The sequence below is a fragment of the Dendrobates tinctorius genome, unplaced genomic scaffold (genome assembly GCF_039654945.1).
Source record: "Dendrobates tinctorius isolate UK_male_01 unplaced genomic scaffold, ASM3965494v1 ptg000125l, whole genome shotgun sequence".
NCBI lineage: Eukaryota > Metazoa > Chordata > Amphibia > Anura > Dendrobatidae > Dendrobates > Dendrobates tinctorius.
The window spans coordinates 20313451-20334497 of record NW_027361793.1 but is presented as its reverse complement, the minus strand read 5'-3'; the positions used below and the strand labels follow the sequence as shown (position 1 = coordinate 20334497).

Below are 21047 nucleotides of genomic sequence, written 5' to 3'. Positions count from 1 at the left end.
AGGTAAGGGAGAAAACAAGGGGAACTGCTACCTTGGATCTAATCCTTATAAACAGGGAGGAAATGGTTGAGGAGGTAAAAGTGGCTGGGACCCTAGGAGGTAGCGACCATGCTATTTTAGAATTTTGGATAACTAGAGGCGGAAGACCTGTGAAGACTCAGACGTCAAGGTTAGATTTCAGAAAGGCAGATTTTAAGGGATTCAGAAAGAGAATTGGAGGGATCCAATGGCTGGATATCCTTAAAGACAAAAATGTCCAGGAAGGATGGGAAATCTTGAAAAATGAAATTCTCAAAGCACAGTTGTTAACAATTCCGAAAAGAGGGAAGAATAGGAAGCAGTTAAGGAAACCAGGATGGATGAACACAGAACTTAAGCACATGCTAAAAAGGAAGAAAAAAATGTTTATAAAATGGAAAGAGGGAGGCATATCTAAAGAAGAATATAATGCTGTCTGCAGAACCTGCAGGGCACAAATCAGATTAGCTAAAGCTAAAAATGAATTGAGGCTTGCAAGAGATGTCAAAAGCAATAATAAAGGATTTTGGGGATATGTCAAAAGTAAAAGAAAAGTCAAAGATGCTATAGGATTTTTACAGGATGAAAATGATGAAATAGTAAGTCAGGATGTTGAGAAGGCTGAACTTTTAAATTCCTATTTTGCATCTGTTTTCTCTCAGAAAGGAAATGTAACATCAACTGTTATTCACTGTCCTATTAAGGGAATAGAAGAATCCAGGATATCTATAAACAGAAAGATAGTGAGGAAACACTTAGCTAACCTAAATGAATTCAAGTCTCCAGGTCCAGATGAATTACACCCCAGAGTACTGAAGGAGATAGCAGAAGAAATTTTTGAACCCCTCTCTATAATCTTTGAAAATTCTTGGAGAACAGGAGAAGTGCCAGAAGACTGGAGAAGAGCAAATGTTGTTCCTATCTTCAAAAAGGGGAAGAAGGTGGACCCAGGTAACTATAGGCCGGTGAGTCTGACTTCTATACCAGGAAAGATCTTTGAACAAATTATTAAACATGTATGTCAATACCTGGATAAGAATGAAGTGATTAAACAGAGTCAGCATGGGTTTGTAACTAATAAGTCATGTCAGACTAACTTAATTTCCTTCTATGACGGTATCACTGATTGGGTAGATCAAGGAAATGCTGTAGATATAGTATATCTTGACTTCAGCAAAGCATTTGACAAAGTCTCTCATACAATCCTTATTGAAAAAATGATTAAGTATGGAATGGACAAGGCAACTGTTAGGTGGATTCATAACTGGCTTAGTGATCGGACCCAAAGAGTGGTCGTAAATGGCTGCACATCCAGTTGGAAGAATGTCTCAAGTGGGGTACCACAGGGCTCTGTCCTGGGCCCTGTATTGTTCAACATCTTTATCAACGATTTAGATGAAGGAATTGAGGGTAAACTGATTAAATTTGCTGATGACACAAAGCTAGGAGGGATAGCTAATACTAGAGAAGAGAGAGAGAGGATTCAAAAAGATTTAAATAAACTGGAGAAGTGGGCAGCAACTAACAGAATGGTTTTTAACAGGGAGAAATGCAAAGTACTACATCTGGGCAATAAAAATGGAAAAAGCATATATAGAATGGGAGGAATAGGGCTAAGTGACAGCACATGTGAAAAAGACTTGGGTATACTAATAGATCACAGACTGAATATGAGTCAACAGTGTGATGCAGCAGCAAAAAAGGCAAATGCAATTCTAGGATGTATTAACAGAAGCATACAGTCTAGATCATGTGAAGTCATTATTTCCCTCTACTCCTCTTTGGTCAGACCTCATCTGGAATATTGTGTCCAGTTTTGGGCACCACATTTTAAAAAAGACATCAACAAACTGGAGCAAGTTCAGAAAAGAGCGACCAGAATGGTGACCGGTCTGCAAACCCTGTCTTATGAGGAAAGGTTGCAGGATTTGGGAATGTTTAGTTTGCAAAAGAGAAGACTGAGAGGAGACTTAATAGCTGTCTACAAATATCTAAAGGGCTGTCACATTGTAGAAGGATCAACTTTATTCTCATTTGCACAAGGAAAGACTAGAAGCAATGGGATGAAACTGAATGGGAGGAGACACAGATTAGATATTAGAAAAAACTTTTTGACAGTTAGAGTGATCAATGAGTGGAACAGGCTGCCACGAGAAGTGGTGAGTTCTCCTTCAATGGAAGTCTTCAAACAGAGGCTGGACAGACATCTGACTGGGATGATTTAGCGAATCCTGCTTTGAGCAGGGGGTTGGACCAGATGGCCCAGGAGGTCCCTTCCAACTCTACGATTCTATGATTCTATATATAGATTACAATTTTCACAGCAAGAATAGTTCGAGAGGAATGAATGTATTTGTCCATGTCTATGACAGGCGGAAGAATCATGCGAGCATTGGTATCAGAGAGCTCGTATGTGGCAGGTATTGATGCCTATGTATGCGTTTGTTACATTGTCAGGGTGGTCAACAAATTGTGGCAAAAGGTCTATTGTCACAGTACAATGTCACTTTGATGTAAAAGCTTTCTCTTGTTCGTGAAGCAACACATATTTGGTATATATACTGTAAGAACAGGAGAAAACTGGAGTCCAAAGCTAATTAAATTAAGTTAAAATTTTATTGTAGCAAAAAGACACATGTGAGAAAACAAGACCAATTTAATATATCAATAGATAAGGCATCATGTGAATAAATAGCCCAGAACCAATGGAAAACACAGACCAACACCTAGGTAATAATCATATATGGCTGTTTTCAGTCAGATAACTTTTCTCAGCCGCATATTTAATTGGGTATTTTCACCATTCAAGCCACACCCCCCCCGAAGAAGCGGTATTCAAACCAAGAAACGCACTTTGGGGGATCCTGACCAGCACCAGTGTAATACCAAGCCATGATGGGTATGTTTTCATAGCTTTTCTGGGCTACGTATTATGTACATTTAGTACAGTTTGACCTTCGGACCTTCGCTAATTTCTTTCTTTGAATATTATCATCTCTTACTATGTGCATATTGTCCACCACTCCTGTATGGCTTATATGACTTGACTTTTTCACGGTGTTGCTTGGTGGCTGCTCCAGGCGTGATTGAACCTATGGAGGCAACTTTGCATACACACTACATTGGGTCTTTTTCATGTCTGTGGCAGCCATTCTCCCCGCTGTGATTAAGTGTCACTGACTTGATATTGCTGGGCAATGTGCAATAATCTATACATTAATAACTAAGTGAGGGATTGTTTTGTTATTCAAATATCTATTTTTAGCCGGAATATATTAATGTAATTTTGACTTGCCTATCCCTCAGTAGGCTGTCCATTTGGATATTATGATTATTACCTAGGTGTTGGTCTGTGTTTTCCATTGGTTCTGGGCTATTTATTCACATGATGCCTTATCTATTGATATATTAAATTGGTCTTGTTTTCTCACATGTGTTTTTTTGCTACAATAAAAGTTCAACTTAATTTAAATAACTTTGGACTCCAGTTTTCTCCTGTTCTTATCTTAAGCTAAGGAGTCGTCTCTATTGCAAATATTGTTGAAGCATATTGATGTATTTACAGGTGATGGATTGAAAATGTCTTTTTGGAGTATCTTTTTCATGTACATTTTCGGTATATATTAGGAAATGCTATTAATGACAATCATTCTTTATATGTAGTAGATTCCAGTAGGGGTAGGAATTGCATCACATTAAGAATACTTGGTATCGATGTAAATCCATCTGAGCAACTTTGTGCGGTTAAGTTGCAGGTTTATGCCAAAATTAGTGGTTTGTGTTTTGGTAAGTAGTAAACTATATATGAAGGTTGCTTTTATCTTGAGGATAATTTCAAGATTGGATAACTTTACACAGAAATATTAGTTAGCAATAACCCCGTATAGAGGCAAGTGTACAAGTCTTCATCTGCATAGGTAGGTGGTTGAGCATCTATTTTGGAATAGTAGCTGTATTATAGTGCTACCCCCCAAAAAAATGATTAACACCTTAACCCCCAAGCCTGTTTTCACCTTCATCACCAGGTCAAATTTTATAATTCTGATCACTGTCAGTTTATGATGTAATAACTCAGGAACGCTTCAACAGATCCCCATAATTCTGAGATTTTTTTTTTTGTGATATATTGTACTCCATGCTAGTGGTAAAATTTGTTTGATATGACTTGTATATTTGTGGAAAAAATGGAAATTTGTTGAAAATGTTTGCAATTTGAAAATTTTTAATTTTTATTCCCTTAAATAAGAAAGTTATGTCACACAAAATAGTTCATAAATATTACTTTACACTTTACATCAGCACAATTTTTGAAACATATTTTTCATTTGTTAGGAAGTTAGAAGGGCTAAAAATTGACCAGCGATTGCTCATTTTTCCAGCAATATTTACAAAACCATTTTTTAAGGGACCACATCACATTTGAAGTGACTTTGGAGAGACCAATATAACAGGCAATACCCAATTGTGATACCAATCTAAAACCTGCACCCCTCAAAGTTGTCAAAATCACATTCAAGAAGTTTATTAATCTTTCAGGTGCTTCACAGGAATTAATGCAATATGAAAGGAAAAAGTGAACATTTTATTTTAGTCAAAAAATTTTTACTTTACCCTCGAATCTTTCATTTTCACAAGGGTAACAGGAGAAAATGGACTCCAAAATTTGTTGTGCAATATCTCTTGAGTATGCCAATAGCCCAAATGTGGGTAAAACTACTGGACGCATGGAAGGGCTAAGAAAGGAAGGAGCACCCTTTGACTTTTTGATCGCAAAAATGTCTGAAATCGAGAGCGGATGCCATGTCGCGTTTGGAAAGCCCCTGATGTGCTAAAACAGTGGAAACCCCCCACAAGTGACCCTGTGTTAGAAGAAATTCGACCCCTCAAGGAATGTATCTAGATGAGTGGTGAACACCTTAAACAACAAAGTGCTTTCCCACAAAAATATTCTTTTAGCCTCAAATTTTGCATTTTCACAAGGGTAACACGAGAAAATGACATGTACAGTACAATTTGTTGTGCCATTTTTCCTGAGTACCTGATACCCAATATGTGGAGGAAAACTACTGTTTTGACACACGGCAGGGTTCGGAAGGGAAGGCGCCATTTGACTTCGCAAAATTTGAAGAGCCCATGTTGTGCCTAAACAGTGGAAACTAGACCTACAAAAGAAATTTATCTATATGTGTGGTGAGCACTTTGAACCCCTAGGTGCTTCACAGAAGTATATAACGTTGAAAATGACAAAAATAAATTTTTCCCGCCAAAATGTTGGTTTTGTCACAAATTTAAGTTCAATATGAAATCATTGCACATGTGGAATATGCTCAAAGTGAACTTTTTATTTTATTTGACGCTTCATCACCGTCAAATAAAATAAAAAGTTCACTTTGAGCATATTCCACGTGTGCAGTGATTTCATATTGAACTGATGTTTATGGGGCCACTGGCTCCTTCTCACTAGCACCGTAGACTCAACTTTTCAGTCGAGTGCTAACCATCTCTAGTATCTATTGTCACAAATTTAGGTAACAGGGTCCAAATGGACCATACAACATGTTGTGAAATTTTTCCTGAGTACACCGATACACCATCTGTGGCCGAAGACTACTTTTGAGGCACAGTGCAAAGCTCAGAAGGGAAGAAGCACCGTATTGGAGTTCATATTTTGCTGGAATGGTTTGAGGGTGCTATCTCACATTGGCAAAGCCCCTGAGGTGCCAGAACAGCACAAACCTCACATAAGTGATCTTATTTTACAAACTACACCCCCCAGGATTTTTGGGTTTCATTTTCTCCTGTTACCCTAGTGAAAATAAAAAATTGAGTCTAAAATACAATTTTTGTGGGAAAAATCTACAGATGAACATTATAAACTTCTGTGAAGCATCTGGGAGTTCAAGGTGCTCACCACACATCTAGATATAATTAAGTTAGGGGTCTGGTTTCCAAAATGGGGTCACATGTGGGGGGTTTCCACTGTTTAGGCACACCAGGGGCTTTCCAAATGGGACATGGCATCCGCTAATGATTCCAGCAAATTTTGGGTTCATAAAGTCAAATGGCGCTCCTTCCCTTCTGAGCCCTCCCGTGTTCCAAAACAGTAGTTTTCCCCTCATATGGGGTATCAGCGTACTCAGGAGAAATTGCACAACAAATGTTGGTGTCCATTTTATCCTGTTACCCTTGTGAAAATAAATAAAATTTGGTCTAAATAACATTTTTGTGAATAAAATGTAAATGTTCTTTTTTCCTTCCACATTGCAAAAATTCCTGTGAAGAACCTGAAGGGTTAATAAACTTCTTGAATGTGGTTTTGAGCACCTTCAGGGGTGCAGTATTTAGAATTGTGTCAATATGTGATATTTTCTGTTATATAGGCTCCTCAAAGTCACTTCAAATGTGATGTGGTCCCTAAAAAATGTTTTTGTAAATTTTATTGGAAAACCGAGAAATCGCTGGTCAACTTTCAACCCTTCTAACTTCCTAACAAAAAAAAATGTTTCAAAAATTGTGCTGATGTAAATATGGAAAATATTTTATTTATGGAAACATATGGAAAATGTTATCTATTAACCATTTTGTGTGATGTGACATACTGTATCTCTTTGGTTTAAGGGCATAAAATCTAAAAGTTTGAAAATTGAAAAATTTTCAAAGTTTTTGCCAAATTCAGATATTTTTACAAATAAATATGTCATATTGAACAAATTTTACCATTATCATGAAGTACAATATGTCACGAGAAAACAGTCTCAGAACTGGCAGCATCCGTGACTTATTACCTCATAAAGTGACAGTGGTCAGAATTGTAAAATTTGGCCTGGTCCTGAAGGTGAATGTCAATGCACAGCCTAGTAGTGACATCTGTCTATTAGATCAGGTGGGCTGCCCAGCGCTATCAAAATTCATGCCATGTGAACAGACACCGCAGTTTACAAGACCAAATGGGCCCAACTGCACCCTGAATAAAAAGTGCAAAAAAAACCCATAAAAATGTGAGGTATTAGCTGATATTTTGGCCAAAATACGTGAGCCCGTAACCTGCGCCAAAGGTCCCCACGTTTACGGGTCCTAACACTAAATCCTAACACTGAAATAGCACAAGAAGAGGACTTAAAAATCCTCCAATAATACAAGAAAACAGAAAAAAAGCAGAGAGGTTTACCCGTCCAGGCCTCCAGACAAATGCACTATCAGGATGCAGTGGACCCATATAATTAAGATGGCAACACAGGAGCAAGAATACCGATGAAACAACCGCTCACAGCCTACCAATACTTGAAGGGGGTAGTTGCCTGGTATATTAATGCACACCACCTTCTTCCATATACAGTCATATGTTAAAGTTTGGGCACCCCTATTAATGTTAACCTTTTTTCTTTATAACAATTTTGGTTTTTGCAACAGCTATTTCAGTCTCATATATCTAATAACTGATGGACTCAGTTATATTTCTGGATTCAAATGAGGTTTATTGTACTAACAGAAAATGTGCAATCTGCATTTAAACAAAATTTGACCGGTGCAAAAGTATGGGCACCTCAACATAAAAGTGACATTAATATTTCGTAGATCCTCCTTTTGCAAAAATAACAGCCCCTAGTCGCTTCCTGTAGCTATTAATGAGTTCCTGGATCCTGGATGAAGGTATTTGTGACCATTCCTGTTTACAAAACAATTCCAGTTCAGTTAAGTTTGATGGTCGCCGAGCATGGACAGCCCGCTTCAAATCATCCCACAGATGTTCAATGATATTCAGGTCTGGGGACTGGGATGGCCATTCCAGAATATTGTAATTGTTCCTCTGCATGAATGCCTGAGTAGATTTGGAGCGGTGTTTTGGATCATTGTCTTGCTGAAATATCCATCCCCTGCGTAACTTCAACTTCGTCACTGATTCTTGCACATAATTGTCAAGAATCTGCTGATACTGAGTTGAATCCATGCGACCCTCAACTTTAACAAGATTCCCGGTGCCGGCATTGGCCACACAGCCCCAAAGCATGATGGAACCTCGACCAAATTTTACTGTGGGTAGCAAGTGTTTTTCTTGGAATGCTGTGTTTTTTAGCCTCCATGCATAACGCCTTTTTGTATGACCAAACAACTCAATCTTTGTTTCATCAGTCCACAGGACCTTCTTCCAAAATGTAACTGGCTTGTCCAAATGTGCTTTTGCATACCTCAGGCGACTCTGTTTGTGGCGTGCTTGCAGAAACGGCTTCTTTCGCATCACTCTCCCATACAGCTTCTACTTGTGCAAAGTGCGCTGTATTGTTGACCGATGCACAGTGACATCATCTGCAGCAAGATAATGCTGCAGGTCTTTGGAGGTGGTCTGTGGATTGTCCTTGACTGTTCTCACCATTCTTCTTCTCTGCCTTTCTGATATTTTTCTTGGCCTGCCACTTCTGGGCTTAACAAGAACTGTACCTGTGTTCTTCCATTTCCTTACTATGTACCTCACAGTGGAAACTGACAGGTTAAATCTCTGAGACAACTTTTTGTATCCTTCCCTGAAAAGCTATGTTTGTTTTCAGATCATTTGAGACTTGTTTTGAGGAGCCCATGATGCCACTCTTCATAGGAGAATCAAATAGGAGAACTACTTGCAAGTGGCCACCTTAAATACCTTTTCTCATGATTTGATACACCTGGCTATGAAGTTCAAAGCTCAATGAGGTTACAAAACCAATTTAGTGCTTCAGGAAGTCAGTAAAAAGTAGGTAGGAGTGTTCAAATCAAGAAAATGATAAGGGTGCCCATACTTTTGCACCGGTCAAATTTTGTTTAAATGCAGATTGCACATTTTCTGTTAGTACAATAAACCTCATTTGAATCCAGAAATATAACTGAATCCATCAGTTATTAGATATATGAAACTGAAATAACTGTTGCAAAAACCAAAATTGTTATAAAGAAAAAAGGTTAACATTAATAGGGGTGCCCAAACTTTAACATATGACTGTATTTGGAGAATCTCCCACATGTCTTTTGGCAAACTCAAAATGAGCCTTACAATTTGTGAGTGTAAATAAATGCTTTTTTTCTGTCCACTCTTCCATAAAGGCCACCTGTATGAAGTGTATAGATTATTGTGGTTGTATGGACAGATACTCCAGTCTCTACTTGTGAACACTGACTAATGACCTCCTTGCCCGGGCAGAGAGTTTCGATTGGCGGCCCTCTCTTGGCAGGTTTGTTGTGGTACCATGTTCTTTCCATTTGATTATAATGGATTTGTTGGTGCTCTGAGGCATCATCAGAGATATAGATATTTTTTTTTTTTTTTTTTTTTATAACCCAACCCTAACTTGTACTTCTCAACAACTTTGTCCCTTACTAGCTTGGGGATCTCTTTGGTCTTCAAGGTGGTGTTTGGTTAGTAGTGTCTCTTGCTTAATGGTGTGGCAACCTCTGTGGCCTTTCAGAAAAGGTAAATTGTGTATACTGACAGACTATGTGACACTTATATTGCACACAAGTGAACATCCTTTCACTAAGCATGTGACTTATGAAGGTAACTGCTTGCACCAGAAATATTTAGGGGCTTCATAGCAAAAGGGGTGAATAAATATGCAAATGCTAATGTTTAGTTATTTGATTCCATAAATTTAATTTATGCCTATATTTTACTCACTTCACCATCTTAGGCTACTTTTACACATGCCGGGTTTTTGCGGCCCGTTTTTACCTGTTGTCCTCGGATTGCCGATTTTCCCTGTTATAACAAACTGCAGGGAAAAAAACGGCGATCTGCAAATACGGTGTACAGCAAAAACAAGCTATCGTTTTTGCGGTACCATTGATTTAAATGGAGAACGTGTCCGTCAGCAGTGAAAAATATCGAGCAAGCTCGATATTTTTTCCACGGCCATATGTACAGCCCTTACGGCTATACGGGACACGGCGCTCCGATGTATTTTTGCGGGCCATTTTTGCGGCCCCATAGAAATCTATTTGGGCCGCAAAATGGCCCGAAAAACACGGCAAGTGTAAAAGCAGCCTTAAACTATTTACTGCTGATACATCACACACAAATCAGATTACAAAAATATGTAAACACAGGTTGTAATGTAACAAAATAGGTAAAAAGCCAAGAGGGGTGAATACTTTCGTAAGCCACTGTAATCATTTGTCTTTCTGGTATGCTTTCAACCCACTCAGCTTTCCTTGGCATCTGACTGTCTATGTGAAGCACATTTAATGTCTTTCTGGTATGCTTTTCTTACCTATCAATTTGTTCAATGATCTGTTTCATTTCTCTTATGATACTCTGGCATATCTTTGAATGGTCACTCCAACCCCTCCCTATTTTTATGACCTTTGTTTAAGCCTCAGCATCTGGTCTGGCCAAACCCGGCCACTTCCTCATTCACAGCTGATTGCCATTAGCTAAAGATATATTCAGAACCAGGAGTCTGATCCAGACTCTAGTCTGATCCGATCATCTTTCAAATTATATCTCTTAAAGTACAGATTTTGAAGTACATCACTTTCAAATAGACTTGAATTGGACTGGAATTGACTGTAAATTAATGGAATAGAACACTGTTATGAATGGGTCACCGAGGAGAAAAAAGCAAAACAAGCTAAGTCACAGAAAACCAGAGAGGTTGGTAACTATGCAGATTGCAGATCCCTGATCCTACCACACAACTAGCAGCAGCCGTGGAGCGTACCTACGATGTTCCTAGACGCTTCGTCACAGCCGGAGGACTAAATAAGCCTGAAGCATGAAAAGGGCAAAACTAACTGCCCCAGAGCAGACCCCAAAGGAATAGATAGCCCCCACACATGTATTGACGGTGAAACAAGATGAAGGCACAAACACAGGCAGGAAAATAGGCTGAGCAAACGATGAGGCCCAAACTAACTAGAGAGGAAAGGAAAGGAAAGACACTGTCTGCAACCTGCAAAAAACCCTACAAAAATAATGTCCAACACTTCTGATAGCAAAATTAACCCTGAAGTCACTAGACTTCTCCCACTATATCAGCACTCTGAAATATTCTGAGACAGAGCAAAAAGAGACCAAACTAGTAAGGGACAAAAAGAAAATTGGAAAAATACTGATAAATAAGAGTGGAAATTCAGCACAGCCCCCAGCCGGGGCTGGCTGACCACACCAAAAAACTGAATAGACCAACAAAATCAAGTGTGAACATTAGCAGAAAAACTTAGCTTTAGATGACTGGAACAGAGCTGAAAACCAAGAGCTGACAAGCCAGAAGGAATCACCAGCAACTGAATAGGGCGTCGGCTGTCTTAAATCCAATCTGAGACTCCTGAGGTCCAATCGTCATCCTCATTCTCAGGTGGCAGATATCCACCGATCAAATCAGCCTCACTACCTCCTGTTACCACCAGAGGGAGTCTGGAAGGAGAACTCACAACTGGTGAACCAGAGAATGAACTCACAACAGAACACAAATACAATGTCTCAGTTTCTTTTCACTATCACCCCATACTACTTCACTTCTTCCTATCTCTTGTAATCCCATTAAGGAACTAGTCATTTCCCACCAACATTCTCCCCAGCCATCTCACCACCTCCTCACAACTGTTCCTCCACATGCAATCCTTTTGCTCCAGACACACATGGCTACATCATATCCTAGCCTGCTCCTACCTTCTATCGCTCTGTCTGCTACTCCTCATTGCTGACGACGTATCCTCAAACCCTGGCCCTCCTGAACACATCCCCACATTCATTTCTAACACCCTGCCACGATCCTCTACTCGATTTTGCAACCATGATAACCTCATACCCATTCATCCAGCCCCCACTCCCCTGGCCCCCTACCTGGAGCACTATGGAAAGCACGCTCTGTCTGCAACAAACTGTCGTATATCAGTGACTTCTTTATCACCAACAAACTCTCCTTCCTTGTCATCACTGAAACCTGGCTCGCCCGCTCTGACTCAGTCTCTCCAGCTGCATTTTTTTATGGCAAATTCAATCTCTCTCATACCCCTCGCCCCAGCAACAAACGTGATGGAGGAGTTGGCTTGCTCCTATCCGACACCTGCTCCTTTACCACAATTCTGCTTCCACCCTCCGCTACTCTTCCCTCATTTGAGGTGCACTCCATCTGCATCTATTCCTCCTCCAACCTCCAGCTGGCTGTCATCTCCCGCTCCCCAGAAGTAGCCATCTCCACCTTTCTCGACCACTTCACCACCTGGCTACTTCATTTCCTTTCTACTGACATCCCCACTATTATCATGGGTGGCTTCAAAATCCCCATTGACACTCCCACTACAGCTGCCTCTAAACTTTTATCACTGACTGTCTCCTTCGGCCTCACTTAATGGTCCTACCGCGGCAACTCACAAAGATGGCCACACGCTGGACCTTATCTTCACCTGCCTCTCTTCCCTTACTAATTTCTTTAACTCACCCCTCCCCCTGTCTGACCACTACCTACTGACATTCTCTTCCCTCTCCTCTCCTAGTGCGCAACCACCACTCCACAAACTCACTCAAAACCAGCTTCTCCACCATAACAGAAGATCAGCTCTCCACCCTTCTGTGAAGATCATATCTCATCACTTGCACGCTTGACTCGCTCCCGTTCCACCTCATCCCTAACCTCGCCACAGTCTTTATCCCAACCCTAACCCATCTCTTCAACCTTTCACTTACAAATGGTGTCTTCCCCTCATCCTTCAAACATGCCTTGATCAAACCCATCCTCAAAAAGCCCTCCCTCGACCCATCCTCTGTCATGCTATTGCCCGATATTACTTCTCCACTATGCCTCAAAACAAATAGAACAGCATGTCCATATCGAACTGTCCTTCCACCTCTCCTCCTCCTCCCTCTTTGACCGGTTACAATCTGGTTTCTTCATCATTCAAATGAAACTGCCCTAACTAAGTCACCAATGACCTACTAACCGCCAAGAGCAAGCAACACTACTCTGTCCTCCTTCTCCTAATCCTGTCTTCTGCCTTTGAGGCTGAGTTCACACGTGGCGGTTGTTCTGCATTTCCGCGGCGGTTTTAACCGCGCGATTTTGCCGCAAAAACGCGAAAAATAAGCATCCCATGCATTCCTATGGGATTCCACAATGCTGTGCTAAAGCTGCGGTTTTTACCGCGGCGGAATCGCTTCGCGGTAAAAAAAGCAGCATGCTCATTAATTTAGCGGAATTGCGGCGTTCCCGCACCCATAGGAATGCATTGTTCTGCTTACTTTCTGCATGTGGCTGTGCACACCATGCGAAAAGTAAGGAGAACATTTGCAGATGGTACCCACGGTCCGGAGGAGAGGAGACTGTCCTCCGGGTTTTGGGTACCATATCCCTGTAAAAAATAGAATTTAAAATAAAAAATATGGTTATTCTCACCTTCCGGCGTCCCGCGCAGCCTTCCCGCCTCTCTCCACGCTCCCGGTCCCAGTAATCCTTTGCAAGAATGACCGCGAAGATGACCGTTCTCGCGGGATCGCGAAGTCTCGCGGTCATTCGAGCAACGTCATCGCGAATGACCGCGAGACATCGCGATCCCGCGAGAACGGACATCATCGCGGTAATTCTCGCAAAGCATTACTGGGACCGGGAGCATGGAGAGAGGCGGGAAGGCTGCGCGGGATGCCGGAAGGTAAGAATAACAATATTTTTTATTTTTTTTATTATTTTTTACATCCTATCTTTTACTATTGAGGCCGCATAGGCGGCCTCAAAAGTAAAAAGTTGTTCACACTCGTCAAACACTATGTTTGACGAGTGTGACCAACCCGTCAATCAGTTCTCCAAGCGATGCTACAGATCGCTTGGAAAACGCTAGCATTCTGCAAAGCTAATTACACTTGCAAAATGTTAGTTTTTCCGCGGGAAAATCGCGGTAATTTAAAATGCGATTTTCCCTGGGAATGGAATTCGGAATTCTCGTGGTAATTTCCGCAAGAGTTCCGCTACGTGTGAACGTAGCCTAACACTGTGGACTATTCCCTTGTTACAGATTTTCTCATCTCTTGGCATCACAGATTTGGCTCTATCCTGGATCTCGTCGTATCTAACAGACCGAACATTCAGTGCCTCCCTCTCTCACACCACCTTCTCACCTTGCCCCCTGTCTGTTAGAGTTACATTGTACATTCCTTAATCAAGAAATTGCAAAAATGCTCATGCACACCCTCATCATCTCCAGCCTCGACTATTGCAACCTCCTACTCTCTGGCCTCCCCTCTAGCACTCTTGCGCAAATCCAATCTATCCTAAACTCTGATGCCCGACTAATCCACCTGTTTCCCGTTATTCCCCAGCTTCTCCTCTCTGCCAAGCCCTTCATTCGTTCCTAGTGTCCAGAGGCTCCAGTTCAAAACCCTACCTATGACATACAAAGCCATCCACAACCTGTCTCCTTCAAACATCTGTGACATGGTCTCCCGGTACTTACCTATACGCAACCTTCGATCCACTTAAGATCTCCTTCTCTACTCCCCTCTTATCTCTTCTTCCCATAACTGTATACAAGACTTCTCCTGTGCTTCCTCCATACTCTGGAACCCTCTACCCCAACACATCAGACTTTCGCCTACCACAGAAACTTTCAAAAGGAACCTGTAGACCCGCCTCTTCCGACAAGCCTACAACCTGCAGTGATCTTCAGTCTAATGAGCCGCATGACCAGCTCTACCCTCTACTAGTGTATCCTCACCCATCCCTTGTAGACTGTGATCCCTTGGGGGCAGAGTCCTCTTTCCCTCTGTACTTGTGTGTGCCTTGTATTGCTCATGTTTATTGTACTTGTCTATGTATTCCCCTTTTTCACATGTAAAGCACTATCGAATAAATGGCACTATAAAAATGAATAATAATATAATATCAGCCACTTTGTTGCGTCATTTGTTCTCATGTAAATGGTATAATTAAAAACTGTACTAAAACAGCAAGTCTCCCGTACTGACCTTAGCTCCAAAAGTATCGTACTAATATGCTTCAGGAGAGACAACCATAGTCTGTCCCTAAAGAACATGACCACCACAAATTTCCTGCTAGTTATGGGTCCACCTATACACACATCCACTGATCTGTCATCATTGAATTCCCTGTGCAGGTCAGTGGAGAGTTGGCTGTGTTTTCTTAGAGCCAATTCCATTTAAGTACTGAAGTTGCAGAATGAGCACTGTAGTATTTTCAGTACAGTTTATGCCACATTTTTTTTTTAAATAAATGCAGTGTTAAGGTTCTGCACTGCATATCATCTCTTAAAAAGGTTGTCCCCTTTAAAAGATTGGCACTTCGGAGGCTAAGGGAGGCATAAAATACCAACCAAAAGGAACAAAATGAGCTGTGACTCACCTTCCCAGGGTCCGGCCCTTGCTCTTTGCTGCTGGGTGATTGTGTATAGGCAGCAGGTGAGATCATATACCGTACATACACAGTGCTTCAGTCAATCACTGAGCTCAGGGGGCCCATACTGTGGACATCAGCAGGGCCGCTGAACTGAGTGATTAGCTGGAGCGCTGTTAACATGACATCACTGCTGCAGCCTGTGCAAAATCATCGGAGATCGGAGAAGCAGTGAGAGGCAGCGCTGGACCATGGGGTGGTGAGTAACAGCCTCCCTTAGCCTTTGGAAAAATTATGTTTCTCATAAAACAAATTGGTCTCTTTTGGTGTTAACATTCGGGGTTTTGGCAGAATTCTTTTGGAAAAAGAGCAAAATTCTTTTAAAAAATACATGATATTAAAAAGCTTTTCCAAACCCCTGTCTTCCACACTGCAGCCATGCTTTATCTGCTGACTACACTGTCTTCAGAAGATATGGGTAGAGTATAGTTACACGGGATTCTCAGGGTAAGATAGACACATGGATCTCCCTGTAAATCTATGGGGAATTCTAATTGTGAGGTGGACTGTGGGATGAATTCACCTCGATTTCACCCTTTTCATTGCAAAGGATAAAATCTTCAATGAAAATTCAGTATTTCCCGCACATTTAAAAATCTACATCATGTGAACAAAAATGTTGAGCTGCACTTTGCCAAATAGAAAGTGACATACAGCACAGTCATTTGTTCTACCATACCCAATAATCCAGATATGGAGTGGATTGAACTGTTTCCTAATGTTATCTTCCTCTTCTTCTACATCAAGGTAGGTTTGCATATTCTCTGCTGAAATCCCCATCATTAGATCACTCATCATGGCCGATGTTACATTGTAATACTCCTGAAAAACATCATAATAAAGCAATAATAGGTGAGAACAGAGTATAATAAATAAAGCTTTGTTTCCAATAAATATTATAAATGATTGACAAGACTGCATAAGAATGCTAAATGTCAGCGTGTACAGTACTTCCATCTGCAGACACATAGAAGAGCACAAGTAAAGGTACTGTCACACTTAGCGATGTACCAGCGATCCCGACCAGCGATATGACGCGGTCAGGATCGCTGGTACATCGCTAAGTGGTCGCTAGTGAGCTGCCACATAGGCAGATCTCACTAGCGACATCGCTGGGGACGGGGATCGCTACTTACCTGTCACACCAGGCGATCCTGCGTCCTCCCGCCCGGCTCCACGCGTCGCTCAACCTCACAGCAGGAAGCGCCACAGGAAGCTGACGACGAGAAACAGTCCTGAACGTTCTCGCGCGATCAGCGATAACCAGCGGGGGAGCCGGTCGTAGGTAAGTATCAGACACAGAGATATCGCTAGCAATATCGCTATAACGTCACTAGTTATAGCGATATTGCTAGCGATATCTCTTAGTGTGACATGCCCTTAACTCCTCTATATTACTGATAAGCCATAATGAATTTGGAGATCGGTTAGAGTCAATCAAATAATAGTGCCAGAATATAAATCCGGGTATGCAGCACCATTTGCTGTGGAGGAACATTGGACACAATTTTAAGAATTAAATAGTAATTTCCAAAATTGCATTATTTTTCACAAAGCACAGTAAATACTTATTGTTAATATACAGACCAAGAACAATATAAAGTTTCTGTCTTTTACTTTTGTCTTTTATTCTTCAATCTGCCCCTGCTATGTGCATCCAGCTTTTCATAGCTAAATGGGAGGCCCTATTCTCACACTGCTATAACTACATTTCCAAGCAGCACATGCTTCTCTTCGGTGCTGCAGACCCCTCTCTCCCCTATATGCTTCTTTGCCCCACCTCTCAGTGCTGCCTGGACACATGCAGACTGAGGAATATGTAAAACAGCATAGTCTTCCAAACAACTCTGCTATAATGTGCTCATCTCTGCTGCATCCACTACAGATATTTGGCACATTATCAAGATAATCTATGTTTTGAATGCACACTTTTATATACTGTATGGTCCTGCATAAAACTCTGCTTGAAGGATTTTATCATCTGCCATCAGCAAAACACAATTGCCTCCACAACAGAGGCAGAGGCAAAGCAAGACAAAGCCGAGATGAAGCAAGCAAGGCTGCTGACAGATAAATGATCTACAACTGAAAATCCTGCTCTATAGATGCATATGGCAGAGGATTATCTTCTGCCATATGCATTAATAGAGCAGTATCTTCAGTTTCACATAACTGATGTCAGCAGCAGGCAGCAAAGACAGCTCAGTCCTGTTTATTTCTTAATTGTGTGATCTCCAGCAATGCCTCCTCTTATTTAACCCCTTTCCGACAATAATAATAATACGCCGATGTTGGACTCCCTCCCTTTGATGTGGGCTCCTGCGCTGAACCCACATCTTCTCCGGCACATGTCAGCTGTTTTGAATCGCGATCCACCCGCAGATGTTAACCTGTTGAATGCCGCTGTCAAACTCTGACAGCGGCATTTAACTCGAGTCTCCGACAAGTGAGCCAGAAATCCTGCCCATCGGAGCCCGTGTCACATGATCGTGGGTTGTCGATGGGTTGGCAAGACAACCAGAGATCTCCAGCAGACTCTATGGTTGTCACTGCCGGATTACTATGAGCAAGTGAGCAATTCTGCTACATACAGGCGATCTAATTATCGCCTGTATGTAGCAGAGCCGATCAGATTATGGCATCTTTTCGTCTCCCATGGAGATTATTGAAGCACTGCAAAAGTTGAAAAAAAAAAGCTTTTAAAAGTATTAAAAAAATAATATATATATATATATATATATGTGTATATATATATATATATACAGGTATACTGTATATAAAGGTTCACATCACCCCCATTTCGCCTCATTCAAGATAAAACAATAAAAAATATTAGAAGAATATTTAGAACTGAGAGTCTTCAGTGGTTGATACCTTTTAATGACTAACTGAAAAGATGGTAACAAATTGCAAGATTTCGAGACTACTCTGGTTTCTTCATCAGTCTAGCCTGATGAAGAGTAGTCTCAAAATCTTGCAATTTGTTACCATCTTTTCAGTTAGCCATTAAAAGGTATCAACCACTGAGGACTCTCAATCCAATATATAAAGCTCAAAGTGTGTATGTATGTGTGTATGTGTGTGTGTGTGTATGTGTGTATGTCAGGGATTGGCATCCGCACCGTCGCAGCTACAGCCACAAAATTTGGCACAGTCACACGTCTGGACCCCGAGAGCGTCCTAAGCTATGTTGTGAGGTGAAATTTTAACCCCGTGCGTTCCAATTCACCAAACAATTTTGCCCCTACCTACATACTGGGGGAAAAAGTGTGTGCGCTCAAGCCCCGCCCGTCATTATGATGTCACAATGGTTGCCATGGCGACGCTGATGTCATCATAGGTTGCAAGCCCCGCCGCCACTCATTTTGATGTCATAATGGTTGACTATGGGATGCAGGATGTGTGATGGGTATATGGGCACTGGACTATGAGATGGAGGATATGTATGACGGGTATATTTGGCACGGGACTATGGGATGGCGGATATGTATATGGGCACGGTACTATGGGATGGAGGATGTGTGATGGGTATATGGGCACTGGCCTATGGGATGGAGGATATGTATGACGGGTATATGGGAACGGGACTATGGGATGGCGGATATGTATGATGGGTATATGGGCATGGGACTATGAGATAAAGGATGTGTGAGGGGTATATGGGCACTCGACTATGGGATGGCGAATATGTATGATAGGTTTATGGGCATGGGACTATGGGATGGAGAATATGTATGATGGGTATATGGGCATGGGACTATGGGATGGAGGATATGTATGATGGGTATATGGGCACGGGACTATGGGATGAAGGATATGTATGATGGGTATATGGGCATGGGACTATGGGATGGAGGATATGTATGATGGGTATATGGGCATGAGACTATGAGATGAAGGATGTGTGAGGGGTATATGGGTACTCGACTATGGGATGGCGAATATGTATGATGGGTATATGGGCACGGGACTATGGGATGGAGGATATGTATGATGGGTATATGGGAACGGGACTATGGGATGGAGGATGTGTGATGGGTATATGGGCACTGGACTATGGGATGGAGGATATGTATGACGGGTATATGGGCACGGGACTATGGGATGGCGGATATGTATATGGGTACGGGACTGTGGGATGGAGGATGTGTGATGGGTATATGGGCACTGGACTATGGGATGGAGGATATGTTTGACGGGTATATGGGCACGGGACTATGGAATGGCGGATATGTATATGGGCACGGGACTATGGGATGGAGGATGTGTGATGGGTATATGGGCACTGGACTATGGGATGGAGGATATGTATGATGGGTATATGGGTACAGGACTATGAGATGGCGGATATGTATGATGGGTATATGGGCACGGGACTATGGGATGGAGGATATGTATGATGGGTATATGGGCATGGGACTATGAGATGAAGGATGTGTGATGGGTATTCGACTATGGGATAGCGAAAATGTATGATGGGTATATGGGCATGGGACTATGGGATGGAGAATATGTATGATGGGTATATGGGCACTCGACTATGGGATGGAGGATATGTATGATGGGTATATGGGCACGGGCCTATGGGATCGTGGATATGTATGATGGGTATATGGGCACGGGACTATGGGATGGAGGATAATTATAATTTTCTATAACTAACCACAGTTAGTTACTATGCCCGGGCAGCGCCGGGCTCTTCAGCTAGTTCTAAATATTCTTCTATCTACTTGCTAACACGGTACAAAGATATATATCTTTCCTGTAAAAAAATTAAATATACACATATTTGGTATCGCCGCGTTTAGAATTGCCCGATCTATCAATATAAGAAAATAATTAACCTGATCTGATTAACCTGATCGCTAAATGGCGTAACAAGAACGGCGTAACAAGAAAAAAGTCAAAACGCCAGAATTACGTTTTTTTTGGTCGCCACAACATTGCATTTTAATGCAATAATGGGCGATCAAAAGATCGTATCTGCACCAAAATTATATCATTAACTCCTTTACCCCCAAGGGTGGTTTGCATGTTGATGACCAGGCCAATTTTTATCATTCTGACCACTGTCCCTTTATGAGGTAATAACTCTGGAACGCTTCCATGGATCCTGGTGATTCTGACATTGTTTTTTCGTGACATACAGTATTGTACTTCATTAGAATGTTAAATTTCATTGATGTGACGTGTATATTTGTGAAAAAAATGGAAATTTGGTGAATTTCGCAATTTTCCAACTTTGAATTTTCATGCCCTTAAATCACAGAGATACAGTACAGTATGTCACATAAAATACTTCATAAGTAAAATTTCCCACATTGGAACCAAAATTTTTTTTATGTTAGGAAGTTATAAGGGTTAAAAGTTAAACAGCAATTTCTCATTTTTACAACACTATTTTTTTAGGGACCACATCACATTTGAAGTCACTTTGAGGGGTCTATATGATAGAAAATAACCCAAAGTGACACCATTCTAAAATCTGCACCCCTCAAGGTGCTCAAAACCACATTCAAGAAGTTTAGGTGCTTCACAGTAATTTTTGGAACGTTTAAAAAAAATGAACATTTAACTATTTTCACAAAAAATTTACTTCAGATCCATTTTTTTTATTTTACCAAGGGTAACAGGAGAAATTGGACCCCAAAAGTTGTTGTGCAA

The 21047-nt window shown here is 41.3% G+C and overlaps 1 protein-coding gene across 5 annotated transcripts in view; it reads right to left on the bottom strand.

Moving 5' to 3' along the window:
* The window catches only part of MDH1B (malate dehydrogenase 1B), a 301491-nt gene that overhangs the window by 195497 nt on the left and 84947 nt on the right, over positions 1-21047 (bottom strand). For all 5 annotated transcript variants that reach the window (XM_073541913.1, XM_073541914.1, XM_073541910.1 and 2 more), the window contains exon 4: positions 16063-16205. In XM_073541913.1, coding sequence (XP_073398014.1) covers positions 16063-16205 — 143 coding nt within the window. The remainder of the gene's footprint in view (positions 1-16062; positions 16206-21047) is intronic.